The sequence below is a fragment of the Prinia subflava genome, chromosome 13, assembly GCF_021018805.1.
Source record: "Prinia subflava isolate CZ2003 ecotype Zambia chromosome 13, Cam_Psub_1.2, whole genome shotgun sequence".
Classification (NCBI taxonomy): domain Eukaryota; kingdom Metazoa; phylum Chordata; class Aves; order Passeriformes; family Cisticolidae; genus Prinia; species Prinia subflava.
The window spans coordinates 7,923,873-7,938,852 of NC_086259.1; the positions used below are offsets into that span (position 1 = coordinate 7,923,873).

Sequence of the window (14,980 nt, forward strand, 5' to 3'; positions counted from 1 at the left end):
ATTTGGGATGGAGAGGGCCGTGCACAGTGAGGCAGGAGAATGCAAGGCTGCACAGGCAAGGTTTGTGCAGGGTCTGGGGCCAGGCACAGCACCCCAGAGCTGTTTGCTGCACTCACATCCTCATAGATGTCAAAGAAGGTCGCTACCACGGCGTCCTTGATCTGGTTGAGATCCGAGAGCTCCCAGAACACCTTGAACATGCGCCGCACGCTCTTGCAGCTCGCGTTGTTGCACGGGACATTTTCCAGTAAAAATGCTTGTTGATTGCTGCAAAATATACATATAAAATACATAAACCAACTTGAGATAATTCTAAATTACAGAAATCTAAAAATATTGTAATTAAACCATTTAAGTGCTCTGGAGTTAAATATAATAAAAGCACAGCTAGCAGCCATTGGATACTTGAAAAATCCATACGTGCTTAGGTGAACTTTACAGACAGAATTACAATCATTGTCATGTCTGACTTAAAACAATGAAAACACTAAATAAATGGACCCAAGCCAGGATTAACTTAACCATTCAATCAAAGGACTAAACATATCCTTACTTTATTCTAAAAAAAGTACAAATGAACTTATCTGCCATTTTCCTTAATCCCTTCCACAGTCCATCAGCTTAAGCACTATTTAAAACACGTGCTTGCTTTTTCATTATTTCATGACGGCTTCCTCCCATCCCAGCTCCATTAATACTTTTTCTTACACACTGCATGTTTTAAGAAAATTTGAGATTAAACCGAATATCTATTTGTATGTTTTCCACTGTTTCAAGCAAAATATAAACCACAAAACCCAACCTGCTGAAGTGCAGTAAAAATAGGGCAAGGCAACTTGCTGACATGTAACACAAAGACAGGTGCAACACTAAACAAGAAACACAGAAACCAAGCAGAGTACCAGGGCTAGTGTAGAAAAATGTCCTTGTAAAGAGTATCCAGCAGGTGCCCAGGGGTCAGAGGGAGACACAAGGTTCCTGCTCCCCCTGGTAATGTATCAGTGCTTCTGGAACTGGGAAAAGCTCACACTTTACATCCCCAGTGCAACTCTGCAGGCAGGTTTGTATCCTGGGAGCCTGGCTAGAATCCTTCACTGCCTCGGCAATGGAAACAGATGAAGTTTCCTCCTCTCCTTCTGGGGCAGGGCCAGGAGCCAGAGCAGTGTTGTGTAAAGGCAGCTCAGCTGTCAGAGCCCAGGGCAACAGCCAGAAGCGCGTCCTCAGTGTGACCTGAGCACACTGCGGGGACAGCGAGGGGGCTCTGTGGCAGCACCCACGACGCACAGGCACTCACAGGCACTGCTCCTCAGGCAAACCACTGAATCCACATATGGCCAAAGGGAAAGGAGCTATCTGCAATATGTAACCCACAATCACAACTTGACATTCTTAAGTGCTCACATTCATTTCATCTATTACCCAAGTATCATATCAGAATAGCCAACTCCAAGGCAAGGTGACAAGCTGAGCTAAGCAGTTTGTTTCAATTTTTCTTTTTCATCATCTCAACATAGCTTTTTAACATTTGGACAAACTTTTACAAAGACTCTTTCAGTTCAGATTTTTTAAAATTGTCACAAATTACTTAAATGACAATTATTTAAAAGATAAAGACTCAGGCTTGCATTATACTCTGCACACTACTCAAGTCTAAACTAGAAGTCTTGTGAATGGATAGACACAAGGAGTTAATTTACTACAGGAATCTTTTTCATTTTCTTTCTGTACAACTGAGAAAAAAGGAAAACATTAATCAAAGTGGCACTGAGTGTGGAAATGCCACTTTCCTTCCCCTTTCTGTATCTACAAGAGAAACATAAGACAAACAGCAGGAGGAAAAAAGCAATCTCCAGCCCTAAACAGATGCTGAAGACCCAAGAAGGGCACTGTGGGAGAGTTCTCTGAGGGAGGAAATGAATTGACTCATAGATGTAGCATCCCCTGTCCCGTGTGCTGCATCTCAGCCCAGGAGGGGGAAATGCTGCTGTGCAGGCCATGCTGCAGCAACAGGGAGCTGCAGGCCACGGCTGCTGCACAGGGGAGAGAAGCAGCTGCTCTCTCTCTGCCTCCTCGGCTGCGCGGGTTCTTCCTGGAGACACCTGAATGTGGCCTGTGAGCTGCCAGTTCAACCCTTCCATGATTCAGGCCTGTGATACACAAGGGGCCCTAGAATCAAAGTAGCTACTTCCATCTTTCATTTGTCATACATACTATAATAAATAAGTGCTAGCTTATGACCTTCTTATTATTTTGAACAAAATGTTGAAGATTTCCCATCAGAAAGAATCTCCCAGTAACAAAGATAATTACCCGCATCCTTAAAATGACAAAGCAATGCCCTTGAAAGCCTATAAAGACAGACACTTCTGCAATGGTAAAACCTAAAAAAATCAATGCTAAAGTGCTCTACAAACATGTAACAGTCAATACCAAACAATTCAGCCTCAATGCTACAAGAGAGAGCACAAGAACTCTGAACTAAGCCCAGCCTATTGACCCTTAACAGGCCATTTGCAGCACTTCAAATATTGAGCTGTACACACCAATACACAGTTGCAGATAAATCGTGTACTTCCTACAACTTTATTCCAAAGTACATTATGTCCCAATTTGGTACCTTCTGACCAAAGTCATCTGTGCAGGAAAGGGAGATTTAATAAGGCTTAACATTAAAGGAAGACTGAAGACTTATCTTAGTTTTATTTTAACATATTCCTTTGCAATTAGAATTAAATATTTACTGCTAATTTGATACATCTCTCATGCTGTCAGTTTTAGGGTAGTTCATTTACAGTAATACCAGGGACATCTAAATTACGACTATCTTCTCCAGACGTTCAGAATAATTGAATTTGCCTCTGGTTTTTTTAGATTTGCTCAATTACAAGGTGCTCATCAATCCTTCATTTAAAAGAAGTCCTCTATCCAACCTTCCTTCTGACAAGTGACAACTAATAGTGATTTAGGATGAGATAATTTGGTCGAGTAAGAGTCCTTCCATATAAAGGATTAATACATATACATTAATTTAAAACTGAGCATGAACACCCAGAAAACTTTCTAGAAGTCCATCATACTTAAAAGTTTTTTATTCAACTGTCTATATCCAGCTGTTTTTGTCTCCAAGTTTCAGTCTTTTCTGCTATCAACTGTGTCAGAGATAAAGTATTGCCAACTTGACCAGTTAAAAACATTACCTTTGAATAAAAATGGATTTGAAAGAGTTAGATTACATATTTGCAATACAAGATGCCAATTACTAGTGTCTAATTGGAAACAATTGTTAAACAAAATTCCTTTCATCTAATTAGATGGGAGACAGATGTTTGTAAACTCATGCAGTACTTACAATTCCAATGTTATCAAGAGTCAATTTAAAATCAGCATGTGAAAAAATGAATTTATTTAGGTAAGACAGGAGGTATAGCTGAACCAGTTACTAACTACTGATAAAATCCCTTCACCTATTATTCTATATACACACATGATTTCTAATACAGAATTGATATATGTATCTAGCCTGAAGAAAAACCTGTGGACTTGAATTCAAATGTGAAGGTTTGACTCAAGTCAGAAATTAAAACAATTCAGCCTGAACAGATAAATATGTAAGGATCTACAATGCATTTAGCACCTTCACCTGTTGGAATTTATTGAGTCTTAATAAAGGCTCAAAAGGTTCAACTCCCCACAACGCCTGCAACCACAAGCGAGATTTCTTTTTGCTGTTTCTGGTGAGGAATGTCTCCACTCTGTCAGAATATTACACAGTGTAATTCCAAATCAAAGGGTTATGGCAGGAAATGAGTTTTATAACAGTTCTGGCAATACTTGAAGCTATTGATCATTTTCCTGACTTGCCCACTGGGCAGCACAGCAAACCAACATTATTCCCAACTGCAGTATCTTTATTTCAGTCACTTGTAGGGATTTGTAAGGATTTGATCTGAAAGTACATTCCTGAATTGTGATGGAGGCATATAATTGATTTTAATCCTTTTCTTCCATTATCATGTATACTTTCAGATGAACAAAATTGTTTCTGCCTGCTTTAATTTCTTTACATTACAGACAGCAAGTAGAAACCAGGCTTCCTAAATGATAGCACAGATTGAGGTCAAGAGTTTACAAAAATGCTTTTATCATTTAATCACAGTAATCAATCACTGAAATTAGATCTGTAGATGTAGCATGAAAGGCTTCAGAGAAAGAAATAAACAGCTTGATCCGAAGTGTTTAAAATTGATTAAATAAGGTTTTCATTTTAATTTGCTCTAATTTAAGGACAGCTTTTAATTTAATTCCCACACTGTTTTAACTCTCTCCAATCATTGACCCAGTTACACATTTTAAAAGGAAGTATTTGTTTAAGTCTCTCAGAAACAATGAATTAATATTGAATGTGACATTTCATAGTGATTGCAAAAAAGTGACTTTTGTTTCCATCCTGAACTATAAAGCACGTTTCCATTACTTTTCTACAAATATTGGATAGGTACAATGTTAACACGCAATGTATTTCTGATTTTTAGGTTACTCTGGTTTTGCCAGAATTCCTCAGTTTTCTGAACCTCCCTTTTAATAGCTTGCCACATCATCTGCCAGTACCTTCAGTCCTTATGCCTGTGTCACTCAACTTTGATGTCAGGTTTAAAAATAATTTTGAATGCACTCAATTGAACAAGCAAACAAATTCAGAAGCACGGAGAATGAAGTGTATCACAGTAGTTCATTGCAACAAGACATAGGTGACTTCTGGGCTTCTACAGGAGCAACTGTTTACAAACTGTGTAATGATTTTACATGACATTAAATTACTGTAATTATATGCCAGCCTGAGGACAGAGGCTCCTACGACTTTAAACAGCTTCAAGTACATTTCTGAACTCCATACATCTCCATGAAGCCCTTCTGAAGTGCACCAGCTACCAGGATACACATGATGGTACAGCTCAAAACGCAGGATTTCTGAGGCTGATGTAAAAGCAGAGACAGCAACTTTACAGTTCTCACACCCTGTGTTACTTTGGCAAAGGGAGGGCTGGTTCTAGCTCGCTCTCCACACTGTCTGCAGTCTTTATTCATGACTGCTGAACACAGTCCCAGCTGAGGAGAGTCTGGAGTGCAACACCTGACATCCAGGGCCTGAGTGCTTTAACTCTGCCTGGCAAGTTCTGGGCCGTAGCAGCCTCACCTCCTTCTGTCTGCCGTGTCTGAATAGAAACAGCTGCTCTGCTGCTATTTTAAGGCTCAGAGGTACAGACAGAGCTCAGCTGCTCACAGCCTTGTCATGAATCACATCATGTAGGCTGAACACAGGCACGCTACTCCTCAAACTGGGTCACTTTTAGGTGTGTGTCACTATCTGAAGAATTCTAACACAAAAATGTCAGGGGCTGACTCATGTTTAGGCAACCACTAGAAGACCCAAGACCCGAACTGACTTCTTGGACTTTAGCACGAGATTCTCCTACTGAATGTCTGAAGCATCAAAGTGAGGTCCTCACTTGTTTTCCATATTGAGTATACATTCAAACTATGAACCTGCACCCAAGATCATCCAAAATACCCCGTGGAGGAAGAAGACAAATACACCTGTATGAGAGACTTATTCTGCTTTGTAATGTATTAGTGCAAGTATTTGTCAAGCAAGGAAGACATTAAGACTCCACAAAGTCTGGGTTAGAACCCCTTTTACACACGATGACATGAAGGGAACAGCACAGGTAATGTTCCATCTCTGCAGGTGCTGGCAGAGCCAGCTGTGCAGCACAGACACACTGGCACTCACGTGCACACATCCTGAATCTGCTCAGGTTTATGGCATCACGGTCTCTGGGGTCTCAGCTTTCTCCAAAGCAAACAAGTCTATCCATCAGCCCTACTGTCAAGCAAAAGCGTGTTCACATGCAAACATGCTGCCACACTTCAAGGTAAAGGTAAGGACGAGCCAGCAGCAGCAGCATCCCCGGTGCCAGGTGAGAGCTGCCCACAGGCTGCTCCGTTCCGAGCGGCCGCCTGCGCTCAGCAGCCCGGGGACGCACCTACTCAGGTCAGCTCTTACACGGATCACTGCCTGCTCTGTGTGCAGCAGGCTCCCGGGAGCATCCCCACATGCCCTCTCCCACCTAGCGCCAGATGGTAGCACGAGAAACCATTGGGAAAGCAAGCGATGAAGCAAAAATTTAAAAAAGGAGGATGAGAAGATTACACTGAAAAATTTAATAAGAGGGGTTAGAAGTTTCTTCTTTGAGGGGGTTGGGTGTGTGTGTTATTTATTTTCAGTTCTCCTAGACAGTGTAAATTCCTGGTTCTCCAAAAGGGCTAAGCACTAGTGCATTTTGCAGCAGTCACCAGCCAGTGCTCACTCCATGTGACAGCACAGAACCATTTCCTCACTCTCAGAGCCTGGTGTTACCAGTCAGCACTGACAGCGGAAGGCAGGAACTTACAGAAGATGATTTGGGAAGGGAAAGGGAGAATCAGGCCCTGAGCTGTGGGAGGAGTGCCTAAAATGCTGCCTCATACTCCAATCCCTGATGCAATTCCCCACCCAGAGTCCCAGTCTGAGCCTATACAATTATGCATTCTGAATGCAGCATGTAAATGCACACTTGGGTTCAAAAGGAAACACTTGGCAGAGATCAAAAATCTTGTTCATTTGATAAAATGAACGAGATGCACTAAAGTTAGTGATTTCTATGACTGATGATTGAACATGAATCTGATAGCTTTACTTCTAGGTTTGCATTACCTTCCAGAAGTGTTCTTCAGTATAGCAAGTGCATCTGGGTAGCCATCCATATTGTAATCTCCAATGTGAAGTGTAATTGGAAATGAAATTTCTGTTGAAGATTTGTCATTTTGATATGGTACAAAGCCCCAGACTGTGTCTTTATTTCTGAAGTCTTGCAAGACTGGAATCCACTATAAAATAAAACAAAAAAGAACATCTAGGTAAAGAAAATAATTTTATTTATTTAAACAATGTAATTCTATTTAAAACATCAGGATTCTTAACCATTTACAAGTAAGGTTTATTTCCTAACTCTGTCACCAAAAGCAAAAAATGATTTGAAGTATTTTTTATGCACTCAGTTATTCCAGAACAGTTAAACATAGTTAAGGTTGTAAGAATACAACCAGAATATGGAGACATTCAGGAACACCCTAACTGAAATTCAGGCTTGCCTGGAATTTATCCTAATCTGTAAGCATAGGTAAGCCCAAACCATGAGGGCCATGAGATCCTGAGTCTTGTTTTTTTCCCCTGGAATTGCAAGGCAATGCAAGAGGCATCACTAAAGCTAGAGGATAGATGCAGCCTCCTTAGATTTGTGGCCAACACCAACTCGCTGGATACTGTCAGTATGCTGCAGGACAGGATGGCCATTCAGAGGGGCCTGGAGAGGCAAGAACGGGCAAACAGACACTCACAGCTCCTGACACCCTGCACTGGGAGCAAAGCCCTGCACTGGCACAGGCTGGGCAGTGCCAGCTGGGGACCAGCTCTCCTGAGGGAGGGGAGGGTCCTGGAGAGCAGGAGGGTAAAGCTGGCACAGCAGCTCAGACAGCAAACCAGCTCTGCACTGGAGCTGCTGCCTGTGCTCCTGCTCAGAGTGAGCCAGGAGTTCTTTTCATACAGCACTTGTTCATCTGCATCTGGATTCTGTGCCCAGTTTTGTGCCCCAGAGTTCATAAAGGATTTGAGAACACTGAGTGTGTTCAGAGAGGGGTCAACAAGATGGTCAGGCACTGAGTATGTCTTCAGAGGACAGGTTGAGGGCACAGGCATTGTTTGGAAAACAGAAGATCTAGGCAGAATCTTGCACTGCCTGCACGGAGCCAGCTGAGGAGATGGAGTCAGCCTGTCTACTGTGATACGAGACAGAAGAGCAAGAGAAAATGGTCAGACTGGCACGGGGGAGGTTCTGACTAGAGATAAACAACCAAATTCAACAACAAATGAGGCCCTGAGAAATTGAAGGATCTTTGTCCTTGGGGGTTTTCAAAGTCTGAGTGGACAAAGCTCTAAACAACATGGTCTGAATTCAGTGTGCTCCTGGCTTAAAGCAGGAGGCTGGATCTCCTACAGTTCATTTCAGCTTGAACAATTTTATTATTCATGGATATTTAGAAGTTCAAGAGCTTCAATTCCCCTCCTACATCCCCAGAAGCATCAGATACTGCACTGTTTGATAAGAAATTGAGATTAAAGTATCAAATTGACAGTACAAAAGAAGTGCAAAGTATAATTTCTCCAGGACAGGAAATAAGAATGCATCTGCACTTGCTTTCCAAAGTACTGCAGAGGTGCTAAATAGGAATTTATCTTAATTAAAATCAAGTTGATTTTGCAAGTTAGTATGAAGCTGAAGTGCCAGGGGTTAACATTTCGATGCTACAGAAAAAAATCAGTGTCATTTTAAAAGTCAGAAGTAATTTCATATGTCAACTGACTGACAATGCCTTCAAAAGGACAGAGGGGTGCCATCTTACAGGATCGCTATCACCAACATCAAAAGCACTGAAGAGATCCTACACCTCTCTCACCCAAGCTTTAATTGAGCTGTTTCAGGAAGCAGAAGGAGATCCATGACAGTGTCACATCCTGCCATGGACAGACTCCCTGGCTAGCACAATCCAGTATCAATGACATTCCTGCCACACGCTGATCGTGTGTGACCCTTGACTGCTCCCCTGGGATTTTGAACCACCACAGGCGGGTCAGAGAAGCCCCAAGATGAAGCAGAAGCGCACTGAGGTCGGTGCTGTGCGGGTCCCGGGGCGGCCGTGCCGTCACTGCGCACACCCAGCGCGCGCTGCCCGCCAGTGCCGCGGCTCTGAGCTGACCCAACACCTGCTGCAGCTCACACCTGACACAAACACACCGGGACCCCACACCTGACACAAACACACCGGGACCCCACACCTGACACAAACACACCGGGACCCCACACCTGACACAAACACACCGGGACCCCACACCTGCTGCAGCTCACACCTGACACAAACACACCGGGACCCCACACCTGCTGCAGCTCACACCTGACACAAACACACCGGGACCCCACACCTGCTGCAGCTCACACCTGACACAAACACACCGGGACCCCACACCTGCTGCAGCTCACACCTGACACAAACACACCGGGACCCCACACCTGCTGCAGCTCACACCTGACACAAACACACCGGGACCCCACACCTGACACAAACACACCGGGACCCCACACCTGCTGCAGCTCACACCTGACACAAACACACCGGGACCCCACACCTGACACAAACACACCGGGACCCCACACCTGCTGCAGCTCACACCTGACACAAACACACCGGGACCCCACACCTGACACAAACACACCGGGACCCCACACCTGACACAAACACACCGGGACCCCACACCTGACACAAACACACCGGGACCCCACAGCCCACAGCACACACCCCTCTGAGCAGTTACAGCTGCTGAAGGCTTGGAAAAACCTGAGAAACAGAGAATAAGGAAAATACTCCTACCCCCACGGAAATTTTTCAAAGGGTTGGATTTCTTAGCACTTATTTGTCATGCAGAAGACAGATGAAACAATATTACTGCAAAATAGTCTAATTTTGAAAAACAGTGATTGAAATCAGAACCATGAAATATAATATAGCTTTTACTTTACATGGTATCATTCGCACAGTCATTGCAGTAAAATCCAATTATATCCATCATATACTTTCTAAATGTTCCCAGGTAGGGTAACACTATCTTAAAGAGACAAAAGAAAAATGAATTTTTAGGCACAAATACAAATTTGTTTCTCTTTTTGCTCTATTGAGAGTGATTCACACAAGGCAATTTCACATTCCTAAGGCCTACAATGAGATGCAAAACAATAGGTGAGCACAACTTCACCCACTGCTACCAAGCAGCAGCACCATTGGTGCCACAGCAAATCCCTCCATGCCATGAGGCAGCTGCGGGACTCTCCCCAAGAGCAGCTGTGAAACAGCCAAGAACATCAGCCTTGTTTGATCCAGAAGCAGATCACATCCCAGCTGTAACTCACTGAGAAGTTTAAATTCAGAGTAATCCACGCTCCTGGCCAAACTCCTTCTGTAGATTTCTATTACAAAGTGCACTATTGTGTACTGTAATGCAAGATTAATTGTTTGTGTGCCTCGGGACATATAGTTCGGCACAAAAGGCAGAAAAATGAAAATGTGTTTGTCAACAATATAAATCTCCTGCTTATTTTGTATTTGATAATCCAGACAATTACTTTGAGCTTCATGTTTGCTGTTATTACGTTAATAGGAAAAGACTAAAACTAATTTTTTAATTTCTAAGATAGAAATAGGTGGGTATAATGAGGACACATTAAGCTATTTTTTCCAGTTTTATGATCATATGATTTCTCCTACACAGCTCTGATGAGAGAAGACTGAAAAACTGAGTAAGTGTATTTCTAAAAGAAATTTTAACACATAAAATTCAGTCAGAAATCAGATTCACTTCTTCCTTTTCTGTTAAGTTTCTCTGCATAGCATCACTAGTAACATCACTTAAAACATTTATATAGATACTTTGGATCCTTCAATTAATGATGTGTAGGCTAAAATAGGAAAAATATTTAAATGCTTGAAAATTTGTTTTTAAACTCTCCAAACATTTGTTTTTCAAGAAGTAGAAAAGAGAATGCTTTCCTGCCCTGTGAAAACAGCAGCATTTTTATTTTGAGAAAGATGTGAGGATTTCAGTGGAATGTAAAGCTCCTTGCAGTCACTGCAAAGGGCTCATTTCTTAGAGAGCCCACACTCTTCCACACATTAGGGAAGGCACTTCTCTTGCTCAAAAGCCTGTGAGAAGCCTGTCTTTGAGCCCAACTGTGGGATTAACACATCTCCATTTAAAAATTATGGCCAGAAACCCAGGAAGCACAAGAACTACCCATGGCCGCTTCCAGGCCACAGAACACAGGCAGGGAGCCAGCTGCAGGTCACTAAGTTGGGAAATTAGTAGCCCATTCCTGGCCAGAGCATTTTCTGGGGATGCCAAAGATGAGCACCAGGAGTGGCCTGGAAGAGCTGCCACAGCCCCAGAAGTAACACAAGTCCTTTCCCTGGGCTCCCTCAGGACGCTGCAGTTCAGCTGAACACAACAAATAACTCCCAGGATTTCAGCATGCATTCGGCTCCAGTGCATGCAAGGGTCCTGAATCCCTTGGACAGCTGAGGAAATGACTGCCTTTACACCATTAACTTATGGTGTTCAAAGCCCAGAAGATGCTAATCCACAGCACTGGTTTAGAATCACAGAACAAAGCAACCAAAACAGTCATGTTTTACTGCTTACACCCCCACAGCTGCTTTCAGAAAGAGAAGCAACTTAGAAATGATGAGAGGATCTTGTAGAATATGACATTTATGAAAACTACAGCAGCTGAATCCATTTCCCCCTTTGAACTGTTACAGGAGTGAGGGAAACTTCTGACATTGCCAGACTGCAGCTGATAGTCGATGCTGTCCCCTCCCTCTCTAGCCCAGAGAACGACACCAGCAAGACCTGGGGTTTGCTGTGGGATGCACTGCTGTGTTCTGCTTCAGACCTGCTCCATTTCCAGGAGGAATAAAGCTATAACCTTTCCATTGTACACAGAAAGGTTATAAGAATCATCAAGCCCACAAAGAAACTCTCAGATGAAGGGACTGAAATAATAGTGTTTGCCTCAGGAAACAAATGAAAAATCATACCGAATACTTGGCAAAATTAAAGAAGAATTAGTCATCTCTAAGAATATCACAATATCTAGAGTTCCTACATTAAACACTACCAAGGACTTTAAAACATTTCCCAGATTAGACTGTAGCAATTGCAGGTGAATTTAAAGAAGTCTGAGGTGTCCTAACACCTGCCACAGTCTGAAACAGCATATAGGATTCCACTTGGATCTGACAGCAATTCTGCTGTTGCCATGGAAGCATTCACAATCCTTTAAAACCTTGGGAGGTCTGTATCTCCTTAAGCCACTCGTGTGTGTTTTGTTGGCCTTTACTTCTGCTCCACCATCTGAAAGAAAAGAATCTGAGATATTTCTAAAACTTAACCCCTGCAACTAGCATCACATGAATGAAAACCTATGATGAAAGGTTATCCTTGGAATAATTCTCCTGGCTTGGCCTGGCTTTCCAGTAGCCATCCAGTTGGGCCAAAGACATCATGAGAAATATCCTGACAGACAGGACCTCACTGGAACAACTCCAAGGCCTGACGTGCCATTGCCTGCCTCTCCTCAGTGTGAGTTTACAGCCACTAATTGTACAGATGTGTATTTCTGACTTATGCATCTCATCCCAAAGCATCACACGCTATCATGGAACAGCAGGAACTGTTTCTCACTTGGTTTTATCAAATGCTACAGCAAACAAGCAGGAAGGACACAACCAGGCCCAGCAGGCAAAGTATTTTTTTACAAGACTGTAATCTCATTTGAGATCTTTCAGATTTGAGATCAGTTTCGTTAAAAGTAATGAAATTTTGAAAACAAGAATTTGTTGCTATACCCTTAACTAAAAAAATAAGCCACAAAATCCTACAGCAAAAGCTGAAAAAAGACAAGGGAGATACAGACTCTTCTATTTTTTGAATAATAGACTTGCAATTTCTCAGTTTCCCACAGATTCCCTATAATTACCTACCTGTTACACAAGGGATACCCATCCCCTTGCTCAAACACATTCTGCACTACAAGAGCTCTTTATTTCCCTCAAATTGTGAAGTGATTAGTAAACAGAATCTGTTCCAGTCTGTTGCCACAAAGTTTATGTTTATCATTTCTCATGAAGAGTAACCTATTTAATGAAAGCTTGTCATATGACCCCACAATGACCAAATTCAGTGAAACTAAACAATTTACTTCCTAATAAATATAAGAATTGACATATTTCAATAGATTTCTACCTGAAGGAAGCATGCAACCCATGGGAAAAGCTGCAGACACATGAATGAAGACACTGATACTTTTCATTGTTTTAGAACAGAAAAGAGAAAAAAGTTTCAAAAGGAAAAAGCTCTGTTACCTCCAGACGAGTGCTAGAAAAGAGTATTCTAGATAGAATTCTTGAAAAGGTTAGACCAGAACAAGTCATTATTGCATGCCATTTGATACTGTCATTTTTAATTACAGTCATTCTAAAAATAGGATGAGAAAATTGCTTTAAAGTTTCTAGGTAAGTCCAAATACTTTTTAATACTTTTTTTCTGGCAGGGTGAGAATCTCTTGGACTCTTTGCTGTTTGAAATAAAGTGGCAATATTTAACTGCTAATTTTTATCTCCAGTGTCATTCTTTTGGAAATTATTTTCAAATTAGAACTACACAGAGAAATAGCTAAATTGAGCAAACAAATTAAATATAGATTAAATAGCTGATGGATTTGTGACTAAATAGTTTACTCCTATCAAAAAAAAACTTATAAAGCAAGATAAAAACTGGCTGCATGTGATGTTACTTCAGAGAAGGTTACAATAACAGACTCCATCCTGAAAAAATTCTGATACTATGCAAACTGACCCACACCTTTCCCTGCCACTACTGCACCAATTCTTTTGGGAACATATCCTGAACAACAGGATCCTCAGAGCCCACTGCTCTCAGTGGTGTCAGCTGTTTGTGTGGGGTTTACTTTCTACAGTGAAATTACTTTCATTCCAAATGTCTGTCTCAAATTTCCTTGTGGAGCAAAGCTCCAATGCCTTTTAATTGTTGTATTATCCAGAGTAAGGAAGCAAACAGAGCTGCAGTGCAGCTGTTCTTAGCCAAAGAGCAGCCCAGCCCCTCCCTGCTCCAGCATGAGCCCACAGCCCGGTTCTCCCCGGAGCAGAAGCAGTGCAAGGATCACACACTGAGCATTCACCTGCTTTGTGCAAAGGCTCTGACCCATAACTCAAACTCTGCTGTGCCCCCTGCATCCAGCAATGCTCCAATCCATGGGCTGTGCTCTGTGTTTACAGGGGATGAATGTAAAAAATAAATCCAAACCAAGAAACTGGCAACCCACAACCAACCAAACAGCATGCACAGCAAAACGGGACTTCTGAAAACTGAGCTGCTGAGAAGGCTAAAAGATATAAATGACCCAATTCAGAGTTATTCTTTCACACTCTGATGTCATGTCCCATCCCAGTCCTTCCCCCTGCACTGACTGGGAGCTGAGTGCTTTCCTTTCCTACACACAGTGATTTTCCTCACTTAGTAGGCTACAGCCTGTTCTACAGATTTTGATTCTTTAAATGAGAAAATCTACACTCTAAACTTGGGCTACAAACAGTAACAAGTTCAGCTATAAATTCTGAATTATAGATCAGAGAGGGTACTACTTTTAGCACAAAATTCAACTTAAAAATCACTCATAACATGGTTAGCAACATGTATGGCACATAGTGGAATTTTCTCTGAGAACCCTACAGTGGCTTTTGCTGTCAGCTACAAGCACTTTGTATGTCACCTTGGCCTTTAGGTTCACATTGCTAAATATGAATTTAGTAAAACATTCATTAAGCCATTCAACAAACATCTGGTTAATTTACTGTATGCTGCAATGTTATTATAAATCTGGACATTATTAATACTTAAACCAGATGATCACATACTGAAATAAATGAACATATAATAATCTATTCCATGAATTATAACCATGTCTTTGAAAGCCAGTAGTGTCATGGACAAACAAACCTTCAACAGTTTAACAGAAACTCAGCCCTGAAGACAGACAGCCTAAAAAATTGTTCTATACCTCCTGCAAACTTACCTCATTAATAACAAACAAAGTAGAAATTAGGGGTAAGAGGTGTGGGCTGCTTCAACTTGACGTGTGTGTGTATATATATATTTATATTTTTACTCTAAAATAACTCCCTCAGTTAATCTAAATGAGCTCATTTGAATTAGATTTGTTTCCAGCTCTTAGCACAAACCTTGTTTTGCATCTCA

The 14,980-nt window shown here is 41.9% G+C and overlaps 1 protein-coding gene across 1 annotated transcript in view; it reads right to left on the reverse strand.

Moving 5' to 3' along the window:
* Positions 1–14,980, reverse strand: part of ITFG1 (integrin alpha FG-GAP repeat containing 1) — a 72,549-nt gene that overhangs the window by 20,265 nt on the left and 37,304 nt on the right. Inside the window, exons 10-11 of the mRNA XM_063410658.1 lie at positions 6,755–6,927; positions 117–267 (exon numbers count right to left, since the gene is read on the reverse strand). Coding sequence (XP_063266728.1) covers positions 117–267; positions 6,755–6,927 — 324 coding nt within the window. The remainder of the gene's footprint in view (positions 1–116; positions 268–6,754; positions 6,928–14,980) is intronic.